This window comes from Budorcas taxicolor, chromosome 4 (genome assembly GCF_023091745.1).
Source record: "Budorcas taxicolor isolate Tak-1 chromosome 4, Takin1.1, whole genome shotgun sequence".
Taxonomy (NCBI): Eukaryota; Metazoa; Chordata; class Mammalia; order Artiodactyla; family Bovidae; genus Budorcas; species Budorcas taxicolor.
This window is the reverse complement of record NC_068913.1, coordinates 114461261-114485444: the sequence shown is the minus strand read 5'-3', so window position 1 is coordinate 114485444 and position 24184 is coordinate 114461261. Positions and strand designations below refer to the sequence as shown.

The following is a 24184-nucleotide window of genomic DNA, read 5'->3' as shown; positions in this document are numbered from 1 at the left end:
GGGGTGCAGGAGAGATACTGCAGAAATGCAAACAGCTTTGGCTTGAGTTCTAGACAAAACTGCCCTCTGAGTTCTTTGAGACGGGTTATTGAGCCAGCCTCTCTCTTTGCTTTTCCCTTGATGTTGGAGCCAATGAGGGAGAACACAGTTATCTGTAAGAATCAGGTGGGCGATGTGAAGAGGTAGAGTTTGAAATGGACAGTAAAGCAGACAGGACTCAGGAAGAAATGTGGGGTGGGATGTAGGGTCCTAGGAGGGAGAGCACCAGGTGGGTTGGAAAAGGCGCTGAAATCTTCTGTGTCTGGAGTGGCTGACTGGTGGGGTGGGGGGTGGGCGGGGATTCACTGGAACTGAGGCTGGAGAAGTAGGCTGAGGAGAGACTGTGCTCTCTTGTTCAGGTGCTCACCGGATCAGGGAAACTGGATCACAGAACGTTTAATTGTATTAAATGATGTTTGAATGAGTATAATCACTTTACTTTGAGAAGCCTCAGATTCAAAGGCAAGAGCATAACAAGCTGGAGGGGAGCCTCCCAGTCTCTCTAACACACAGATCATATTTAGACTTATTTGTTTACTTATTTTAATTGACATACAGTTGACTTAAAATACTATAGTACTTTCAAGTGTACAACACAGTGATTCAACATTTTTATAGATTATGCTTCATATAAAGTTAATATAAAATATTAACTATATTTTTTGTACATTACATTTTTGTATCTTTTATTTCCTGGCCACACCCTGTGACTTCAGGGATTTAGTTCCCCAAACAGGAATCAAACCCTTGCCCTTGGCAGTGAAATCCCAAACCACTGGACTGCCAGGGAATTCCTTATCTTAATTTTATACCTAATAGTTTTTACCTCTTAACGCTTTTCTCCAATCTTGCCTCCCCCTTCAGCCCTATCCTCAGTGGTAACCACTAATTCACTCTTTGCACTGGTGAGTCTGTTTCTCTTTTGTTATATTCAACTGTTTGTTTTTTTCAGATTGTGAAAACTTACAGCATTTTTCTTTCATATGACTTATTTCAATAAGTATGACCTATTTCAATAAATAGAATACCCTCTACGTCCATCCATGTTGTTGCAAATGGAAAGATTTCATCCTTTTTTATGGCTGAGGATTATAATATATTCCATTATATATATATAATCAAAAATGAAAGTGTTAATCACTCAGTCATGTCCAACTCTTTAAGATCCCATGGACTGTAGCCCATCAGGCTTCTCTGTCCATGGAATTCTCCAGGCAAGGACACCGGTGTGGGTAGCCTTTCCCTTCTCCAGGGGGAATCTTCTCAACCCAGGGATCAAACCCAGCTCTCCTGCACTGCAGGCAAATTCTTTACTGACTGAGCACAGGGAAGCCAATACCCATGTATATATAAAACACCTTCTTTACCCAATCATCTATTGATGGACATTTAGGTTGCTTTCCTATCTTGGTTATTATCAATAATGCTGCTATGAATATTGGAGTGCATACACCTTTCTGAATTAGTGTTTTCGTTTCCTTTGGATATATACCCAGAGGTAAAACTGCTAGATCATATGGAAGTTCTATTTTAAATTTTTCAAGGATCCACCATACTGTTTTCTGCCATTACTGTAGCAAGTGACATTCCCACTCAGTGCACTAGGGCTCCCTTTTCTCTACATCCTCACCAACATGTGTTATTTCTTGTTTTCTGATGACAGCCATTCTGACAGTGGTGCCCCATGCCTCTTGTACCCGAATATCTGTTTTCTTCCTCAAGTTAGGAAACTTTTCAATTATAATTATAATTATAATTCCACCAAACATATTTTTGATCCACTTCTCTCTCATCTCTTCCTATAACATGAATTTTGTACACTTGATGTTGTCCCAGAGGACCCATAAACTATCATCCATTTTTTAAACATGTTTTTCTTTTTGCTGTTTTGGTTAGGTGATTTCCACTCTTCTGTCTTAGATGTTCTTCTGTGTCACCTCAGCTGGCTTGAATTCCTTCCAGCATGTTTTTCATTTCAGTTATCATAATCGTCAGCTCTGATTGGTTTTTATATTTTCTAGTTCTTTCTGAAGTTTCCACTGTGTTCAGCTGTTGTTTCCTCAAGTTCAGTTAGCATTTTTACTACTGTTGCCTTGGACTCTTTGGCAAGCAAACTATCTGTCTCTGTTTTCTCGTTCTTTCATTTAAAATATATGCCTCTGTTTTCTCATTTTCTTTGACTTTCTCAGTCTGCTGCTATGAAGTTAGGTGAACAGTCACCTATCCTGTCTTGAAGGCATGTCCTTCGTGGAAGTGTCCCTTTGCAGTGTGCATGTGCCTGGTGGCTTTGGTGGGAGAGCTGGACCGGAAGTGAGTGGTGACTGCGTCATCTCCCAGGGTGTGCTGGCAGCCACCACAGTGGTGGGAGGCAGGGCTGGAGTCAGAGGGGCTACAGCCAGAGCCAGGTGCCAGCCAGGGCTTCTCCTAGGCTCCATACCAGTTGCCACTCTATTGTGGGAGGAGTCGAAAGCCAAGTGGCAGGATCGGCGGTCTTAAGGGAGCTTAATCTTCCCCCAGATTGATGACTGTCTTCACCTTGGCTGGGGGCATAGCCAGGGCCTGAGACCTTGGGGCCACTTTTGACTGTTTCCATTTTTTCCTCGGTGTGAACCCCTTGGTTAGAGGCAGGATGGGAAACCAAAGGGTTGGAGCCAGACCACAGAGCTTTTTCTGCTCCTTCCCTGGTGCTCACCTACCCACTGGCAGTGGTGGCCTCTGCCTTTGAGGGGAGCAGTAGTGGATGGAGTAGGATCCTGGGCGCTGGGAGGTGCTCTGGGGGCAGTCCTGGCAGGCTGGCCAGAGCACCAGGCAGTGTTCAATCTACTGCCTCTGCACTGGGACTAGGGGCAAGCAAGCTGTACATGCTCTTCAAGACCAGGGTCTCAGTATCTTACAGCCCCTACAATAAGCCCTACAGATTTCCAGACCAGCTAAGGGGCTCATCTTGACATGGAGTAAATGTTATCATCTCCCCTCTGCTCTTTGCATTTGGGGGCCCTGAGAAGACAAAGCCAAGCTTACCAGGTGTTCTCCCAGCATCATCCCAACCCCAGACTAGGCTCCTCCAAATGTCTTTGCTGAACATTTCCTCCAATCTCTTTCCAATGCCCCAGGGAAGGCAGGAACTATGACCTTCTCACTCTGAGGTTACCAGCATTTGAGACCTGGCCTGACACTCTGTAGGCAGTTACACCTATTTGATAAATGAGTGAATGAACAAATTGTGTCTGGGACTCTTTCAGGTAATCATGGGAGGACGGAAGGTGGCAAGAGATGAAGAAAATGCCTATGGTAAGAACACATCTCACAATGCGTATTTGCCCCCAAGTGTGAACCCTGGATGGTAGGGGAATGGGCTAATTCAAGACTGAACAGAGATAAGCCAAGAGGTGACTTGATGCTGGGGTGAAGCAGCAAGAGCCCTGGGGCTGGTGCTTCACCTGGATCTTTGTCCCCGCCCTGCTGTGAGATATCAACTTCTTTGACTAACCTGTATCTCTGTTTCCAAAATAAAATGAATAAACAGAAGTGGATGTAGAGGACATCAAGTCATGTATTAGAGGGAACGTGGTTCACCAGGTAGAAGGTGTTAGGGAACAAGGATGGAGGGCTACACAAGTGTCTTATTAGGCCGCAGGTTTAAGAGACAAGAGAGGAGGAGGGAGGCAGGAAGGGAAGGAAGAGAGTTAAGCTCATCTTATTTTCTGATGCCCTGTGAGGATAGCACTACAATATTGATTCCGTTTGTGCAGAAGAGGTTTAACACTTAAATTAAGCAGCTCCCAGGGTTACAAGGCTGGTAGAGGACAGTCTATGATTCAAACCCCCAGCTATGGGACTCCAGATGTCCCTCTAGGCTGGGCCCACTGCCCCACCCTTTTCCCCAGTGGGAGGGCATAAGGAAAAAGAAGGACCAGCTCTGCACAGCCTGGATGACAGATCATATCAGATGAAGTAATGGCCTGTATTACAAAGGCGCATTCTCTAGAGAGAGGTTCAGCAGCTGCTGGAGCACAGGTGCACGCATGATGCCAAAGATGGGAGAAATAGAGGGGTAGAGATCTCCTTGGAGTGCCCACATCTCACACCAGGTCACTCAGTAAAGTGAAAGTCGCCTAGTCATGTCTGACTCTACAATCCCATGACTAGACAGTCCATGGAATTCTCCAGGCGAGAATACTGGAGTGGGTAGCCTTTCCCTTCTCCAGGGGATCTTCCCAACCCAGGGATTGAACCCAGGTCTCCCGCACTGCAGGCAGATTCTTTACCAGATGAGCCACAAGGGAAACCAGTAAAGGTTTGGTCCCAAACACAACCGTGGAAGCGCTCTGTTCTCCTTTGCTCGCAAGGCGTCCAGGAGACCTGGGGACCGGGACATGTTGCTCTCAGATCCCGAAGCTTACAGACCACCGGTGCCCACAGGTTTCCAGGAGTTCAGGTCCGCCCTGCAGGAAAGCAGGCTGTGCCTCCTCCTGGCTGGGAGGTCAGGGACCGGGAAGAGCGCCACGGGCAACAGCATCCTCCAGCGGAAGCACTTCCTCTCCAGGCTCGCGGCCACGGCGGTGACCAGGGCCTGCGCCACGGGGAGCTGCCGCTGGGCCTCGTGGGACGTGGAAGTCCTCGACACCCCCGACCTCTTCAGCCCCGAGGTCGCCCAGGCAGACCCGGGCTTCGAGGAGAGAGGCCGCTGCTACCTGCTGTCGGCCCCGGGGCCGCACGCCGTGCTCCTGGTGACCCAGCTCGGCCGCTTCACCGCGCAGGACCTGCGGGCCTGGCAAGGGGTGAAGGCGCTCTTTGGGGCGGGCATCGCGGCCCGCGCCGTCGTGGTCTTCACCCACAGGGAGGACCTGGCGGGGAGCTCGCTGCAGCAGTACGTGCGCGACACCGACAACCGCGCGCTCCGCGAGCTGGTGGCTGAGTGCAGGGGCCGCTGCTGCGCCTTCGACAACCGAGCGGCCGACGGGGAGCGGGAGGCGCAGGTCGGGGAGCTGATGGGGCTGGTGGTGGAGCTGGTGAGGGACCAGGGCGGCGTCCCCTACACCAACGACGTGTATCGCCTGGCGCAGACCCTGGGCGGGCTGAGCCGCGAGGAGAGGCTGCGCAGGGTGGTGGAGCAATTAGCTGCTCCCGCACAGACGTGGCCGGACCGCTGGCCTCTGGCCGGGCTGTGGCGGTGGACCAAGGCGGGGCCGGGGACTAGGTATAAGCTGGGCTTGGCCGCCCTGCTGGGCGCCCTGTTCCTGCTGTACCTGCTCTGCAGGCACCGATTCGAGGCGGTGACGGTGTGACCTTCAGTCTTGCAGGTCACCTGGCAAGAAAGGACCTGGACACTTGGATCTGAAGGGGGATTTCAAAGGAATCAGAGTTTTCAGAAATTTCATGTTTATTCCATCACATAGTTTTAAACAATAAAGTTGTACTACTTCAAAACATCCTTAAAATGTGTTTAGTTGTCTTGATGTATTGTTCATCTGTGAGAAATGGTAAAATGACTGGCAGTTTTCAGTAGAAAATGGATTCCTAGCAAAGGGAAAACCCACTCTTTTTATTTTGAGCTTGCCTATGTCCGTTTGCTGGTTTGTTGGTTTAGACACTGCCTTCCTCTCTTTGGACCTCTATTTTAAACAGAGAGAGAGTCTGGGTGGCTTAAAAACAACAGACATTTATTCCTCACAGTTCTGGAGGCTGGAAGTCCATGATCATGGTTGGGTTTGGGGGAGAGTCCTCTCTGAGATTGCAGAATGCCAGCTTCTAACTGTGCCCTCACACTCAATTAGAACAATCAATTACAACAAGGCACTAATTCCAATCATGAGGAATATACCCTCCTGACCTAAGACCCTCCCAGTGACATCACCTCCTAATACTCTCTCCAGACTAGGTTTTCAACCTGTGAATGTTGAGGTGGGAGAGGGTGCACACAAATATTCAGACCATAGCCTATAGAGACTCTTCTTGATATTTTCTAGTTCTTATAGATAGTTTTCTCCCTTCGGTGATCCTTGGAGATTTTTATTATCATCAAGGAAAGAGAAGTCACAGTCATACATGTTAATGTTTAATTTCAGGTGACACTGAAAATCGCTCAGTCCTGTCCAACTCTTTCCAACCCCAGGGACTATACAGTCCATGGAATTCTCCAGGCCAGAATTTTTGGAGTGGGCAGCCTTTCCCTTCTCCAGGGGATCTTACCAACCCAGGGATGGAACCCAGGTCTCCTGGGTAGCGGGCAGATTCTTTACCAGCTGAGCCACAAGGGAAACCAGTAAAGGTTTGGTCCCAAACACAACCGTGGAAGCGCTCTGTTCTCCTTTGCTCGCAAGGCGTCCAGGAGACCTGGGGACCGGGACATGTTGCTCTCAGGTTCCGAAGCTTACAGACCACCGGTGCCCACAGGTTTCCAGGAGTCGAGGTCCGCCCTGGAGCAGAGCAGGCTGCGCCTCCTCCTGGCTGGGAGGTCGGGTACCGGGAAGAGCGCCACGGGCAACAGCATCCTCCAGCGGAAGCACTTCCTCTCCAGGCTCGCGGCCACGGCGGTGACCAGGGCCTGCGCCACGGGGAGCTGCCGCTGGGCCTCGTGGGACGTGGAAGTCCTCGACACCCCCGACCTCTTCAGCCCCGAGGTCGCCCAGGCAGACCCGGGCTTCGAGGAGAGAGGCCGCTGCTACCTGCTGTCGGCCCCGGGGCCGCACGCCGTGCTCCTGGTGACCCAGCTCGGCCGCTTCACCGCGCAGGACCTGCGGGCCTGGCAAGGGGTGAAGGCGCTCTTTGGGGCGGGCATCGCGGCGCGCGCCGTCGTGGTCTTCACCCGCAGGGAGGACCTGGCGGGGGGCTCGCTGCAGCAGTACGTGCGCGACACCGACAACCGCGCGCTCCGGGAGCTGGTGGCCGAGTGCGGGGGCCGCTGCTGCGGCTTCGACAACCGTGCGGCCGACGGGGAGCGGGAGGCGCAGGTCGGGGAGCTGATGGGGCTGGTGGAGGAGCTGGTGAGGGACCAGGGCGGCGCCCCCTACACCAACGACGTGTACCGCCTGGCGCAGACCCTGGGCGGGCTAAGCCGCGAGGAGAGGCTGCGCAGGGTGGCGGAGAGACTGGCCTCTGGCTGGGCTGTGGCGGTGGCCCATGGCTGATGTAAGCTGGGCCTGGCCGCCCTGCTGGGCGCCCTGTTCCTGCTGTACCTGCTTTGCAGGTAGCTGCCTGATGCCTTTGGTGAGGTCATTCCCGACACATTGTAAATAACACTTCTTCCCTTGCAGTGATAATCATGGTCATCTCAGGTGTGCTGCTGCTTCAGGGCACGCATTTCCTTCTTTTCTCCCTCACCTCTCCTAATCTACCAACCTCAAAGGTGTGCCAGGCAAATCACCCACATGAAACTTCCGCTGTTACCTAGTGGTCCCTGAACTCCCCTCTCCGCAGAGCCTAACAGCCACTGTTAATTTTAGGTGTTTTCCTCCTGACCTCAGACTGCCTTTGACTCCATCCTGTCACTGAACTGCTTTTGCTCCTGAAAGCAGATGAGGACCATTTGCCCTCTCATCCCTTAGACTCCTCCGTGAACCAAGGGCAGAACCGCCCCAGGGCAGAGTCTGAGTACATATTCATTTGCTTGAATTGAACTGAATGGAAGAAATAAATGTACTGGATAGTCACATTGTGTTCAAAGAAATCAGTATTTGCAGATGTTTCTTCATCCACTTTATATACACATTGAACACAGATGCTGCTGTCTCATTCCTGACCCCACCGGCAAATAACCATGCACCCACACACTCACTCAGGTGTGTGATGGCAAGGAGAGAAGACATTAGTGCAGACCTGGCCCTCTGTACGGGCAGGGGATTTTCGCCCCCCAGCAGCTTGAATGCAGATGTTTCTGCACGTCCAAAGAGACTGTCATTGGAGACTTGGTTCCCTAGGGCCCATGGAGGTCCTCCAGAAAGTCTCCTCCCAAGAAGGAGTTTTCCCACTAGCTGACCAACTCACAGGGTAAGCAAGGGTATGGCTTTTCAATTCAGGGATAAATTTAAAGATTTAAACAGATTGGAGATTTTTATTTTATGTGAATCTCAAAAGGCAATTAGGACTTTGTGGGCTGAGAACTGGTGATACGATCGTGGAGTAGAGAGTCACCCCTGTCTCATGCATGCCTGGGAGAATCAGCTGTCTGGTGCAGACAAGTGAGCCAGGTTAGCCTGTATCATCGGTCCTAGGTGTGCCTCCCTATCTCTTTATTCACATTTGCTTTATCCCCAACACCACCGTCTTCACACACCAACAGAAGCCCATCTCTAATACAGCTATGCACTTCCAGGTCTCTCCCTGCAGTATCCTCTGCCTCTTGCCTACCCAGCCAGAGATTCTCAAGGTTACTAATGACCTCAGATCACTAAGTGAAAGTCACTCAGTTGTGTCCGATTCTTTATGACTCCATGGACTATACAGTCTATGCAATTCTCCAGGCCACAATACTGGAGTGGGTAGCCTTTCTCTTCTCCAGGGCATCCTCCCAACCAGGGATCAAACCCAGGTCTCCCACATTACAGGCAGATTCTTTACCAGCTGAGCCACCAGGGAAGCCCTGAGATCACTAAAGAGACATGTGAAAAGGAGAAATGATCTGCAACAACTGAGTACATTTGTGAGGCCCACAAACCCTGCATGAACGCGATTGCAAACACGAAGAGGAACACCAACGCCCAATGCTAAGGCTTGAAATTTCCTCAGCTGCAAAGGCCATTTTGGTTTAAGGAGTTGTGTGCGGATCTCAGCAGAGGTCCTGAGAGGGAATCTTGCTTTTTTTCTGGTTCACTTTTTGATACAGTCTTAGAGTAAACAGAGAAATATCCTGCCATTGTCACTTCTCCGAGAAAAGTGATGGTGATTGGTGAAAATAAATGTGAAAAAGAATGAAAATAGAATGACAAAGTGCCCCGTGTGAACAATGGATAGTCTTAATCTATGACTCAAATAATGAGAAACATCAGATTCTTGCTCTTGCTTTGGGAAGGAATGAAGGCTAGGAAATTCCTAAGTGACTCTGGTTGAGCTGATGGACATGTGGGGAGGAACATGCCAGGGATCCCAGAGGGCAGGCAATCTCCTAGTTCAACACTAGAGAGCTGTCTGTATATATGTGGGATATACACAAGAAGATAAAGAATGCCATGAAGAATGTCTATAACAGATTAATGGATAGAAACAACATATAGTGCTGGGACCACCAGCTATTCACAAGCAAAATAATAAATTTGGATGTTTATCTTGCACGATATAAAACCATTAACTCAAAATGGATCAAAGACCTAAATGTAAGAGTTAAAACTATAAAACTCTTAGAAGAAAACAAGTGCAAATCTTCATGACTATGGATTAGACGATAGTATCTAATATATGACATCAAAAGCACCAAAGAAAGACAGATGTCATATTTAATCAAAATTTAAAACATTTTCCCACTAAATAATACTATCTAGAAAGTGAAAAGACAGCCTAAACAATGGGAGAAAATATTTGCCAACCTGATAAAGATCTCATATCCAGAATATATAATGAACTCTTACAACTCTACAACAAGAAGACAAATAATCCAATTTTTAAACGAATGAAAGATTCGAATAGGAGTTTCTTCAAATAAGATACACAAATGGCCAATAAATACATAAAAAAAATAATGAACATCATTTGTCATTGGGGAAATGCAAATCAAAATAAGATACCACTTCATATTCCCTGGGATTTTTTTAAAAGAAAAAAAAAAGCAAATACTGATGAGTATGTGGATAAATTTAATCTTTGTCCACTGCTGGTGAGGATGTAAAATGACACAACTGCTATAGAAAATAGTTTGGCATTGCCTCAAAAAGTTAAACATAGATTACCATCAGTCAGTTCAGTTCAGTTCAGTCACTCAGTCATGTCCAACTCTTTGCAACCCCATGAATCGCAGCATTTCACTTCCTAAGTATATATCTAAGAGGACTGACAACACATGTTCAGTCCAAAAATTCTACATGAATGGTAAAGCATCATTATTCATAATAGTAAAATAAAGCGGAAACAACCCAAATGGACAACTAATGAATGGATACACACACACCCCCCAATATATATATATATATATACATATAATGGAGTATTACTTAGCCATAAAAAGGAATGGAGTAGGGACTTCCATGGTGGTCCAGTGGTTAAGAATACACTTTCCAAAGCTGGGGACACAGGTACGATCTCTAGCTTTCAAACTAAGATTTCACATGCCATGGAACAGCTAAGACTGAGCTCCACAATTACTGAGCCCTCCTACTCCACAGGCCACACACCACAACGAGAGAGCCTGTGTGCCACAACTACTGAGGCTGCATGCCACAACTAGGGAGATCAGGCACACAATGAAGATTCCATGCACTGCAACTAAGACCTTTTAAAAAGGAATGGAGTACAGTTACATGCAACAATGCAAATAACCTTTGAAAGCATGCTAAGTGAAAGAAGCCAGGGAAAAGATCACATGAAGATATGATTGCATTTACATGAAACATTCAAAAACAAGAATGGGCTCATGAGAGTGTCCTCAACAAGGTTTTAGCTTTACTTCCTTGTACTCTGTTAACATTTATATTCAGCTTCACTAAGCCTTTTTCCCAAAAGGCTGCTGAAGCCCTAACACTATGAATGTGAACTTATTGCAAATAAGGTCTTTGTAGATTTGATTGTTAAGGTAAGGCCATTGGGATGAGCTCTAATCCATACAAGTGGTCCTTATTACAAGAGGGGGACTGGACACAGACACATGCATTGGATAGACAGTCATATGAAGACAGAAACAGAGGTTGGAATAATGCTGCCTGGGGCCACTAGAAGCTAGAAGAGGCAAGGCAGGAAACTTCCTAACAGCCTTCAGGAGAAACATGGCCCTGCCAGCACATTTATTCTGGACTTCTGGCCTCCAGACCTGTGAGAGACTAAATTTCTGTTATTATAAGCCACTTCATTTATGCTACTTTGTTATGATAGCCCTGGGAAATGAACATGTCTTCCCTGTGGTGATTTTCTCTAGTTATCCCTGGTCAACACACAACAATTACATCTTGTTGCCATTCAGGGAGATGAAATGGCAGGTCTTACATAGGTGTGAGTCAGCAGGGCACTAAAGGGGAATGCAGGCTGCCTAGACATTAGTCTCCTCTGAGAATGGCATGCTGGTGGCAGCAATGACCTAAGAAAGACATGGATCCTGGAGGTCAGCTGCTGATCAAAACCAAATCAAGCTGAGACTCTCTACAGAGCTGAGTGACATTCAAGCAAACCATGATCATGAAGTAGCTGATGTGCAAAGACAAACTCAGAAACAAAAGGAGACTTACCCCCATCCCTACTTACATACTGGAATAGGGAATAGTGTCTGGATCCTACTATTCTTTAGACAGTGAGACAGAAATGGCAGATGCTTGAGAGACATGTCATGCTCTGCCTCCATGGTGGTTCAGGACCATCCCCAGACTGTTCATCAGAAATCAGAGGCCAGGAGGAAGGGACACAGTATTTACCAAGTGTTTAAAGAAAAGACAGAATGGGAAAGATTAGACATCTCTTCAAGAAAGTTAGAGATACCAATGGAACATTTCATGCAAAGATGGGCACAATAAAGGACAAAAATGGTATGGACCTAATAGAAACAGAAGATATTAAGAAGACATGGCAAGAATACACAGGAGAACTATACAAAAAAGATCTTCACAACCCAGATAATCATGATGGTGTAATCACTCACCTAGAGCCAGACATTCTGGAATGCGAAGGCAAGTGGGCCTTACAAAGCATCACTATGAACAAAGCTAATGGAGGTGATGGAATTCCAACTGAGCTATTTCAAATTTTAAAAGATGATGCTGTGAAAGTGCTGCACTCAGTATGCCAGCAAATTTGGAAATCTCATCAGTGGCCACAGGACTAGAAAATGTCAGTATTCTCTCCATCCCAAAGAAGGGCAATGCCAAAGAATGTTCAAAGTACTGCACAATTACACCCATCTCACACGCTAGTAAAGTAATGCTCAAAATTCTCCAAGTGAGGCTTCAACAGTACATGAACCATGAACTTCAAGATGTTCAAGCTGGATTTAGAAAAGGCAGAGGAACCAGAGAGAAAATTGCCTACATCCATTGCAAGAAAAAGCAAGGAAATTCCAGAAAAACATCTACTTCTGCTTTACTGATTAGGCCAAAGACTTTGAGTGTTTAGATCACAACAAACCATGGAAAATTATTCAAGAGATGGGAATATCAGACCACCTGACCTGCCTCCTGAGAAATCTGTATGCCAGTCAAGAAGCAACAGTTAGAACCAGATGTGAAACAACAGATTGGTTCCAATTTGGAAAAAGAGTACATCGAGGCTGTATATTGCCACCCTGCTTATTTAACTTATATACAGAGTACATCATGAGAAATGCTGGGCTGGATGAAGTGCAAGCTGGAATCAAGATTGCTGGGAGAAATATCGATAACCTCAGATATGCAGATGACAACACCCTTATGGCATAAAGTGAAGAACTAAAGAGCCTCTTGATGAAAGTGAAAGAGGAAGTGAAAAAGCTGGTTTAAAACTCAACATTCAGAAAACTAAGATCATGATATCCAGCCCCATCACTCCATGGCAAATAGATGGGGAAACAATGGAAACAGTGACAACTTTCTTTTCGTGGGCTCCAAAATCACTGCAGATGGTGACTGCAGCCATCAATTTAAAAGATGGTTGCTCCTTGGAAGAAAAGCTATGACCAACGTAGATATCATACTAAAAAGCAGAGATATTACATTTCCAACAAAGGTCCATCTAGTCAAAGCTATGGTTTTTCTAGTAGTCATGTATAGATGTGAGAGTTGGACAATTAAGAAGGCTGAGCACCAAAGAAATGATACTTTTGAACTGTGGTGTTGGAGAAGACTCTGAATAATCCCTTGGACTGCCAGGAGATCAAACCAGTCCATCCTAGAGGAAATCAGTCTTGAATATTCATTGAATATTCAGTTATTGAGTAAACTTAAATATTCAGCACCAAAGAATTCATACTTTTGAACTATGTTGTTGGAGAAGACTCTGAAGAGTCCCTTGGACTGCCAGGAGATCAAATCAGTCCATCCGAGAAGAAATCAGTCTTGAATAGTCATTGAATATTTAGTCATTGAATAAACTTGAATATTCAGTTTCAGCTGAAGCTGTAACTCCAACACTGTGGCCACCTGATGTGAAGAACTGACACATTGGAAAAGATCCTGATGCTAGGAAAGACTGAAAGCTAGAGGAGAAGGGGATGACAGAAGATGAGATGTTTCAATGGTATCACCAACTCTTGGACATGAGTATGAGCGAGCTCTGGGAGTTGGGGAAGGACAAGGAAGCCTGGCGTGCTGCAGTCCATGGGGTTGCAAAGAGTCAGATACAACTGAAACTGAATAGAACTGATTCATAAGAATCACCCTCACAGACACAGAAAGCACCACGGGTGCCATATCTGAAGCACCACGAACAGCATCCACCTCCATCTGCCCAGAGTGATTTCAGGGACTCTGGCTCTATTCTCTGGGCAGAAGAGAGATTACTATCTTTTTTTTAAATATATATAAAAAGGAGGAAACTGAGGCCCAGAAATCTTAGGTGGCACACACAAAGCACCACCCCCCCGCTCCCTGCCCCCGGCCCCATACAGGATCTACAAGCACAGTCTAAGTCTTTGAATTCATTCTCCTTCTGTTCCTTTAGGCACATTTTCAGCCCCAATCCATCAACTCAAGGATAGGTTATGGGAAATGAGGAAATGAAACCACAAGTCAGAATTTGATGGGAAGAAATCTGCATTATGAAATACAATTTATCTTCCCTTGTTTGTGCTCAACTTAAGGGAAAAAAAGGAAATAATAAATGTTATTGATAAAGAAGTGGTGAAATCTCCAACTCTGTGGATTTGCCTGTTTCTCCATTTATTTCTGTCAGCTTTTACTTTTTGAATTTTGAAGTTCTCTGGGATTTTTTGAAGCTCAGTTACTTATGAGGAGCATCACACTCAGTATTACTATCTCTTGTTGATGAACTAACCTATTTACCAAGATGAAGTGTCCTCCTTTAGCCCTGATATAGACATAGGATCGTTCTGAAGCCACTTTGTGTGATATTATAGTTGCTGTAGGTTTCATATACTTAACTGATGCATGATATATCTCTTTCAACTCTGCTACATTAGCTTACATTAACCGTAAACTCCCAGATGTTCAAGCTGGATTTAGAAAAGGCAGAGGAACCAGAGATCAAATTGCCAACATCAATTGGATCATTGAAAAGCAAGAGAGTTCCAGAAAAACATCTATTTCTGCTTTATTGACTATGTCAAAGCCTTTGACTGTGTGGATCACAATAACCTGGAAAATTCTGAAAGAGATGGGAATACCAGACCACCTGATCTGCCTCCTGAGAAACCTCTATGCAGGTCAGGAAGCAACAGTTAGAACTGGATATGGAACAACAGACTGGTTCCAAATAGGAAAAGGAGCATGTCAAGGCTGTATATTGTCACCCTGCTTATTTAACTTATATGCAGAGTACATCATGAGAAACGCTGGGCTGGATGAAGCACAAACTGGAATCAAGATTGCAGGGAGAACTATCAATAATCTCAGATATGCAGATGACACCACCCTTATAGCCCAAAGTGAAGAAGAACTAAAGATCCTCTTGATGAAAGTGAAAGGAAAGTGGAAAAGTTGGCTTAAAGTTCAACATTCAGAAAACAAAGATCATGGCATCCGGTCCCATCACTTCATGGAAAATAGATGGGGAAACAGTGGAAACGGTGGCAGACTTTATTTTAGGGGATGGTGACTTCAGCCATGAAATTAAAAGACGCTTACTCCTTGGAAGAAAAATTATGACCAACCGAGACAGCATAATAAAAAGCAGAGACATTACTTTGCCAAAAAAGGTCCGTCTAGTCAAGACTATGGTTTTTCCAGTAGTCATATATGGATGTGAGAGTTGGACTATAAAGAAAGCTGAGTGCCAAAGAATTGATGCTTTTGAACTGTGGTGTTGGAGAAGACTCTTGAGAGTCCCTTGGACTGCAAGGAAATCCAACCAGTCCATCCTAAAGGAGATCAGTCTTGAATGCTCATTGGAAGGATTGATGTTGAAGTTGAAACTCCAATATTTAGGCCACCTGATGGGAAGAACTGACTCATTTGAAAAGACCCTGATGCTGGGAAAGATTGAGGATGGGAGGAGAAGGGGATGACAGAGGATGAGATGGTTGGATGGTATCACCGACTAAATGGACATTAGTTTGAGTAAACTCCGTGAGGTGGTGATAGACAGGGACACCTGGCAGGCTGCAGTTCATGGGGTCACAAAGAGTTGGACATGACTGAGTGATTGACCTGAACTGAGCTGAAGATCAAATCTATGAAATGTAAGTATATCCCAACAAGTCTAGTTCCCAACGTCTATCTTATGCCCTCCTTCCTCTTTTTCCCATCCCCATCTAAGTAACTTATTATTTGTTTCAGTTTCAGATTATTCTGCCATTGCTTCTACAGATGAATGAAAAACACATATATCACATTTATACATGTAGGTCACATTCCTCCTTGTTAGAGTAATGCTAGTAAACTGTACATTATTTTCTTCACTTTGCTTTTTTTGCTTAATGATGTAGTCTACAGATGTCTCCATACGGGGATAGAAAGATACTTCAGTACTTTTTACAGTTGGCTAGTACTTCACTGTGTGAATATACTTTAGTTAATTCAATCAGGTCCTTATTGATAATCATTTGATAAGTTTTTGGTCTTTTGAAGTTTCAAACAGTGGTGCAGTTAACAGCCTTCTGCATAATTTTCTTTCTTTCTCTCTTTTTTTATTTGTTTATTTTGTTTTTGTCAGTGTACCTTTGGGATAAGTCCTAAAATTGTGATTGATAATCAAAGAATAAATGCATATGTACCACCTCAAGTTCTTGCTAACTTCTTCTCTGGTTCTTTTAGACTGTTTTTCTCTTCCCAATAGTCATGCAGGAGAGGACCTGTCTTCCCTAAATCTTTTGTCTTTAAATAGTTATCTATCTATTTGCCTGTGTTGGGTCTTAGTTGCAGCATGTGGATCTTTGTTGCCTCATGTGTGATCTTTCCTTGGGACACACGGTCTCTCTGGTTGTGGTAGGATTAGTTGCTCCATAGCATGTGGGATCTTAGTTCCCCAACCAGGGGTGGAACCTGCATCCCCAGAATTGCAAGGTGGATTCTTAACCACTGGGCCACCAGGGAGTCCCTCCCCTATACCTTTTTACCAAAAGATTATGTGAAGAAACTTTAATTTTCCCAAACGTGTATGTGAGAAATAGCATCATAGTATAACTTTAATTAATTAATTAATTTTATGGTTTTCTATGTTTTGATATATTTTTCTATGAGCGAATGTTAATATCTTTTAATATATTCAAAGGATATTTACATTTATTCATGAACTTGTTCATTCATATCTCTTATTCCATTTTCTAATAAGCTATTGGTCTTCTGTTTCTCTACTTTCAGATGTTGTTTGTTTTCTAAAATATTTTTATTGAAGTATAGTTATGGAAAAGAATGCAAAAAAGCAAAATGGATATCTGGGGAGGCCTTATAAATAGCTGTGAAAAGAAGAGAGGCAAAAAGCAAAGGAAAGATATAAGCATCTGAATGCACATTTCCAAAGAATAGCGAGAAGAGATAAGGAAGCCTTCCTCAGCGATCAATGCAAAGAAATAGAGGAAAAGAACAGAACGAGAAAGACTAGAGATCTCTTCAAGAAAATTAGAGATACCAAGGGAACATTGCATGCAAAGATGGGCTCGATAAAGGACAGAAATGGTATGGACCTAACAGAAGCAGAAGATATTAAGAAGAGGTGGCAAGAATACACAGAAGAACTGTACAAAAAAGATCTTCATGACCCAGATAATCACGATGGTGTGACCACTCATCTAGAGCCAGACATCCTGGAATGTGAAGTCAAGTCGGCCTTAGAAAGCATCACTATGAACAAAGCTAGTAGATGTGATGGAATTCCAGTGGAGCTATTTCAAATCCTGAAAGATGATGCTGTGAAAGTGCTGTACTCAATATGCTAGCAAATATGGAAAACTCAGCAGTGGCCACAGGACTGGAAAAGGTCAGTTTTCATTCCAATCCCAAAGAAAGGCAATGCCAAAGAATGCTCAAACTACCGCACAATTGCACTCATCTCACATGCTAGCAAAGTAATGCTCAAAATTCTCCAAGCCAGGCTTCAGCAATACATGAACTGTGAACTTCCAGATGTTCAAGCTGGTTTTAGAAAAAGCAGAGGAACCAGAGATCAAATTGCCAACATACACTGGATCATGGAAAAAGCAAGAGAGTTCCAGAAAGACATCTATTTCTGCTTTATTGACTATGCCAAAGCCTTTGACTGTGTGGATCACAATAAACTGTGGAAAATTCTGAAAGAGATGGGAATACAAGACCACCTGACCTGCCTCTTGAGAAATCTGTACGCAGGTCAGGAAGCAACAGTTAGAACTGGACATGGAACAAGAGACTTGTTCCAAATAGGAAAAGGAGTATGTCAAGGCTGTGTATTGTCACCCTGCTTATTTAACTTCTATGCAGAGTACATCATGAGAAATGCTGGACTGTGTTTCTTCATCATAAGAAACACAAGCTGGAATCAAGATTGCAGGGAGAAATATCAATAACCTCAGATATGCAGATGACACAACCCTTATGGCAGAAAGTGAAGAGGAACTAAAAAGCCTCTTGATAAAAGTGAAAGTGGAGAGTGAAAAAGTTGGCTTAAAGCTCAACATTCAGAAAACAAAGATCATGGCATCCGGTCCCATCACTTCATGGGAAATAGACGGGGAAACAGTGGAAACAGTGTCAGACTTCATTTTTTTGGGCTCCAAAATTACTGCAGATGGTGGCTGTAGCCATGAAATTAAAAGACGCTTACTCCTTGTAAAAAAAGTTATGTGAGGTACCACTTCACACCAGTCAGAATGGCTGTGATCCAAAAATCTGAAAGCAATAAATGCTGGAGAGGGTGTGGAGAAAAGGGAACCCTCCTACACTGTTGGTGGGAATGCAAACTAGTACAGCCACTATGGAGAACAGTGTGGAGATTCCTTAAAAAATTGCAAATAGAACTACCTTATGACCCAGCAATCCCACTGCTGGGCATACACACCGAGGAAACCAGAATTGAAAGAGACACATGTACCCCAATGTTCATTGCAGCACTGTTTATAATAGCCAGGACATGGAAACAACCTAGATGTCCATCAGCAGATGAATGGATAAGAAAGCTGTGGTACATATACACAATGGAGTATTACTCAGCCATTAAAAAGAATTCATTTGAATCAGTTCTGATGAGATGGATGAAACTGGAGCCGATTATACAGAGTGAAGTAAGCCAGAAAGAATACAGTATACTAACACATATATATGGAATTTAGAAAGATGGCAATGACGACCCTGTATGCAAGACAGCAAAAAAGACACAGATGTATATAATGGACTTTTGGACTCAGAGGGAGAGGGAGAGGGTGGGATGATTTGGGAGAATGGCATTCTGACATGTATACTATCATGTAAGAATCGAATCGCCAGTCTATGTCTGACGCAGGATACAGCATGCGGGGCTGGTGCATGGGGATGACCCAGAGAGATGTTATGGGGAGGGAGGTGGGAGGGGGGTTCATGTTTGGGAATGCAAGTAAGAATTAAAGATTTTAAAATTAAAAAAATAAAAATTAAAATAAAAAGAAAAGTTATGGCCAACCTAGATAGCATATTCAAAAGCAGATACATTACTTTGCCGACTAAGGTCCATCTAGTCAAGGCTATGGTTTTTCCAGTGGTCATGTGAAGAAGGCTGAGCACCGAAGAACTGATGTTTTTGAACTGTGGTATTGGAGAAGACTCTTGAGAGTCCCTTGGACTGCAAAGAGATCCAACCAGTCCATTCTGAAGGAGATCAGCCGTAGGATTTGTTTGGAAGGAACGATGCTAAAGCTGAAACTCCAGTACCTTGGCCACCTCATGCAAAGAGTTGACTCATTGCAAACGACTCTGATTCTGGGAGGGATTGGGGGCAGGAGGAGAAGGGGACGACCGAGGATGAGATGGATGGATGGCATCACTGACTCGATGGATGTGAGTCTGAGTGAACTCCAGGAGTTGGTGATAGACAGGGAGGCCTGGCATGCTGCGATTCATGGGGTCGAAAAGAGTCAGACGTGACTGAGCAACTGAACTGAGCTGAACTGACAGTTGATTTACTATAACTGCAGCAAAGTGATTTAGTTATATATGTATATGTATATGTATATGTATATGTATATGTATATGTATATGAAGAAGGCAATGGCAACCCACTCCAGTACTCCATCCTGGAGAATCCCAGGGATGGAGGAGCCTGGTAGGCTACAGTCCATGGGGTCTCTAAGAATCGGACATGACTGAGCGACTTCACTTTCACTTTCACTTTCCTGTATTGGAGAAGGAAATGGCAACCCACTCCAGTGTTCCAGTGTTCTTGCCTGGAGAACCCCAGGGACAGAGGAGCCTGTTGGGCTGCTGTCTATGGGGTCGCACAGAGTCGGACAAGACTGATGCGACTTAGCAGCATATATATATATATACACTTCTGATTCTTTTCCATTATATTTATTACAAAATTTTGAATATAGTTCCTTTTACTATACACTAAATCCTTGTTGCTCATGTACTTTTTATATAGTGGTGAGTGAAAGTCACTCACTCATATGCGACTCATTGCGACTCCATGAACCACAGCACGCCAGGCTTCCCTGTCCATCACCAACTCCCAGAGTCTACCCAAACACATGTCCATCTAGTCGGTGATGCCATCAGACCGTCTCAGCCTCTGTCGTCCCCTTCTCTTCCCGCCCTCAATCTTTCACAGTATCAGGATCTTTACAAATGAGTCAGCTCTTCCCATCAGGTGGCCAAAGTATTGGAGTTTCAGCTTCAGCATCAGTCCTTCCAATGAACACCCAGGACTGATCTCCTTTAGGATGGACTGGATGGACCTCCTTGAAGTCCAAGGGACCCTCAAGAGTCTTCTCCAACACCACAGTTCAGAAGCATCAATTCTTTGGTGCTCAGCTTTCTTTATAGTCCAACTCTCACATCCATATATGACTACTGGAAAAACCATAGCCTTGACTAGACAGACCTTTTTTGGCAAAGTAATGTCTCTGCTTTTTAATATGCTCTTTGGATTGGTCATAACTTTCCTTCCAAGGAGTTCAGTTCAGTTCAGTTCAGTTCAGTTCAGTCACTTAGTCGTGTCCAACACTTTGCGAAGCATCTTTTAATTTCGTGGCTGCAATCACTATCTGCAGTGATTTTGGAGCCTAGAAAAATAAAATCAGCCATTGTTTCCACTTTTTATCCATCTATTTGCCATGAAGTGATGGGACCAGATGCCATGACCTTAGTTTTCTGAATGTTGAGCTTTAAGCCAAGATTTTCACTCTCCTCTTTCACTCTCCATTTTCACTCTTCCTCTTTCATCAAGAGCCTCTTTAGTTCTTCTTCACTTTCTGCTATAAGGGTGGTATCATCTGCATATCTGAGGTTATTGATATTTCTCCCAGCAATCCTGATTCCAGCTTGTATTTCCTCCAGCCCAGCGTTTCTCATGATGTACTCTGCATAGAAGTTAAATAAGCACAGTAACAATACTCAGCCTTGACGTATTCCTTTTCCCATTTGGAACAAGTCTCTTGTTCCATGTCCAGTTCTAACTGTTGCTTCCTCACCTGCATACATGTTTCTCAGGAGGCAGGTCAGGTGGTCTAGTATTCCCATCTCTTTCAGAATTTCCCACAGTTTATTGTGATCCACACAGTCAAAGGCTTTGGCATAGTCAATAAAGCAGAAATAGATGTTTTTCTGGAACTCTCTTGCTTTTTCCATGATCCAGCAGATGTTGGCAATTTGATCTCTGGTTCCTCTGCTTTTTCTAAAACCAGCTTGAACATCTGGAAGTTCACAGTTCACATATTGTTGAAGCCCGGCTTGGAGAATTTTGAGCATTACTTTGCTAGCATGTGAGATGAGTGCAATTGTGCAGTAGTTTGAGCATTCTTTGGCATTGCCTTTCTTTGGGATTGGAATGAAAACTGACCTTTTCCAGTCCTGTGGCCACTGCTGAGTTTTCCAAATTTGCTGGCATATTGAGTACAGCCCTTTCACAGCATCATCTTTCGGGATTTGAAATAGCTCCACTGGAATTCCATCACCTCTACTAGCTTTGTTCATAGTGATGCTTTCTAAGGCCCACTTGACTTCACATTCCAGGATGTCTTTCTCTAGTTGAGTGATCACACCATCATGATTATCTGAGTCGTGAAGATCTTTTTTTGTACAGTTCTTCTGTAGTCCATGGAATTCTCTAGGCCAGAATACTGGAGTGGGTAGTCTTTCCCTTTTCCAGGGTATCTTCCTACCCAGGGATCGAGCCCAGGTCTTGCACATTGCAGGCAGATTCTTTACCCGCTGAGCCACAAGGAATATATAGTGGTGAAAGTGAAGTTGCTTAGTCGTGCCTGACTCTTTGCGACCCCATGGATAGTAGCCTGCACCAAGCTCCTCCGTCCATGGGATTTTCAAGGCAAGAGTACTGGAGTGGGTTGCCATTTCCTTCTCCAGGGAATCTTCCCAACCTAGGGATAGAATGCAGGTCTCTCACATTGTAGATAGATGCTTTACCATCTGAGCCATCAGGGAAATTAGTGGTATGTTTCCATATATAGTGGTGAAGTGAAAGTGAAGTTGCTCAGTTGTGTCTGACTCTTTGCGACCTGTGGACTGTAGCCCACCAAACTCCTCCGTCCATGGGATTCTCCAGGCAAGAATACTGGAGTGGGTTGCCATTTCCTTCTCCAATATATAGTGTTATGTATCCATAAATCCGATACTCCTAATTTATCCCTTTTCCCAGTACTTTTGCCTGGAGAATCCCAGGGACAGAGGAGCCTGGTAGGCTGTAGTCCATGGGGTCACTGAGAGTCAGACACGACTGAGCATCTTCACTTTCACTTTCACGCATTGGGGAAGGACATGGCAACCCACTCCAGTGTTCTTGCCTGGAGAATCCCAGTGGCGGGGGAGCCTGTTGGGCTGCCATCTATGGTGTCACACAGAGTCAGACACAACTGAAGCAACTTAGCAACAGCAGCAGCAGCAGCTGACTTTCCTATTTGGTAATCATAAGTGTGTTTTCTGTGTCAGTGTGTCTGTTTCTGTTTTGTAAATAAGGTCATTTATTTTTTTAGATTTTACATATAAATTGTACCATATAATATTTGTTTTTTTCTGACTTACTTCACTCAATGTGAAAACATCTCATTTCATCCATGTTGCTGCAAATGACATTATTTCATTCTCTTTTATGGCTGAGTAATATCCCGTTGTATATACAAACCACAGTTCTTTACACGTTCATCTGTAGATGGACAATTCGGCTGTTTCCACGTCTGGGCTATTGTAAATAGTGCTACTATGAACATAAGGCCGCATGTATCTTTTCAAATTAGAGCTTTATCTGGATAATATGCCCAGGAGTTGGATTGCTGGATCATATGGCAACTCTACTTCTAGTTTTTTGTGGATCTTCCATACTGTTCTTCATAGAGACAATACCAATTTTGTTTCTACCAACAGTGAAGGAGGGTTTCCTTTTCTCCACACTCTCTCCAGCATTATTTGTAGACTTTTTGATGGTGGCAATTCTGACTTCTGTGAGGTGATATATCAAGGTATTTTTGATTGCCTTTTTTGAGTAGTTAGTGATGCTGAGCATCTTTTCATGTGCTTATTGACCATTTGTAGAGATATTATTTGTATAAAGGGAAATGGCCCTTCTTTTATATAAGTAGGAAATCCCCCCCCCCGGTTTGACATTTGTGTTTTAATGTGTATATACCCACAATATCTGTTTAATTATTATGTAATCAAATTCGGGAGTCTCTTTCCTTACTCTGGACTTCCCTGTGGCTCAGCTCGTAAAGAATCCACCTCCAATGTGGGAGACCTGGGTTCCATCCCTGGTTTTGGGGAGATAACCTGGAGAAGGGAAAGGTTACCCACCCCAGTATTCTAGCCTGGAGAATTCCATGGGTGGTATAGTCCATGGGATCGCAAAGAGTCATACATGACTAATTGATTTTCACACAACCTTACTCTATTCCAAATCTTATAAATATTTCACCTATACCTAGGTTACAAAGATTTACTCATGTTTCTTCTATTATTTATATGGATTAACTTTTTCTACATTTAAATTTCTGATCTATTTCGAAGTTGAACAGCAAGAAGAAATAGATGCAGTTTTCTTTTTTCTATATGGTTATTTTAATGTTCCTTATTAGTCTGTCTTTCTTCACACTGATGTGAGATGCTACCTTACTGAATATAAATATAGCATAATGTAAATGATTTGAATATAAATGAATGTTGTGTGATCAACTTGGCCTATATTTGAATTTTCTGTTTTTTGTTTCACTGTTCTGTCTATCCATGCACCAATATCATACTGCTTTAATTATAGAAACTGTTATATTCTACTATCTCGCAAAGCTAGTCTTACCTCATTTTGGGGGGGGGGGGGGGCTTGATTGCCCAGGCTAATTTCTTTTCCTTCATTCAAATAAATTCTATAATCAACTGCTTTAGTTGCTGAGTTTCCCAGGTGGCTCAATGGCAAAGAATCCACCTGCCAGTGCAGGAGGCTTGGGTTTGATCCCTGGGTCTGTAAGATCCTCTGGAGAAGGAAATGAGAAACCACTCTAGTATTCTTGCCTGGGTAATGCCATGGACAGAGGAGCCAAGCAGGCTACAATAAATGGGGTCACAAAAGAGTTTGACACAACTTAGTGGCCAAACAACAATTTTAGTTGCATGAAAAAAAAAAGTGGTAACAAAAATTTTTTATTTTATATATATATATATATATACAGTCATGTTAAAGAGGAATCAATTAATTTAAATTTGATAAACTGCGTTAAACATGAATCAGGATTGAATTTGGCCAAATATTTCTTTTT

At 44.1% G+C, this 24184-nt stretch overlaps 2 protein-coding genes across 2 annotated transcripts; both read left to right on the top strand.

Moving 5' to 3' along the window:
• The first annotated feature begins 3312 nt into the window (after positions 1-3312).
• LOC128046909 (GTPase IMAP family member 1-like) lies at positions 3313-5327 on the top strand. Its single transcript, XM_052639095.1, has 2 exons — positions 3313-3330; positions 4389-5327. Exons 1-2 carry the CDS (start codon positions 3313-3315, stop codon positions 5325-5327), a joined length of 957 nt encoding a protein of 318 aa, XP_052495055.1.
• Positions 5328-6389: 1062 nt separating this feature from the next.
• On the top strand, positions 6390-7169 carry LOC128046479 (GTPase IMAP family member 1-like). The gene has a single exon (XM_052638589.1). It carries the CDS (start codon positions 6390-6392, stop codon positions 7167-7169), a length of 780 nt encoding a protein of 259 aa, XP_052494549.1.
• The last annotated feature ends 17015 nt before the right edge of the window (positions 7170-24184 follow it).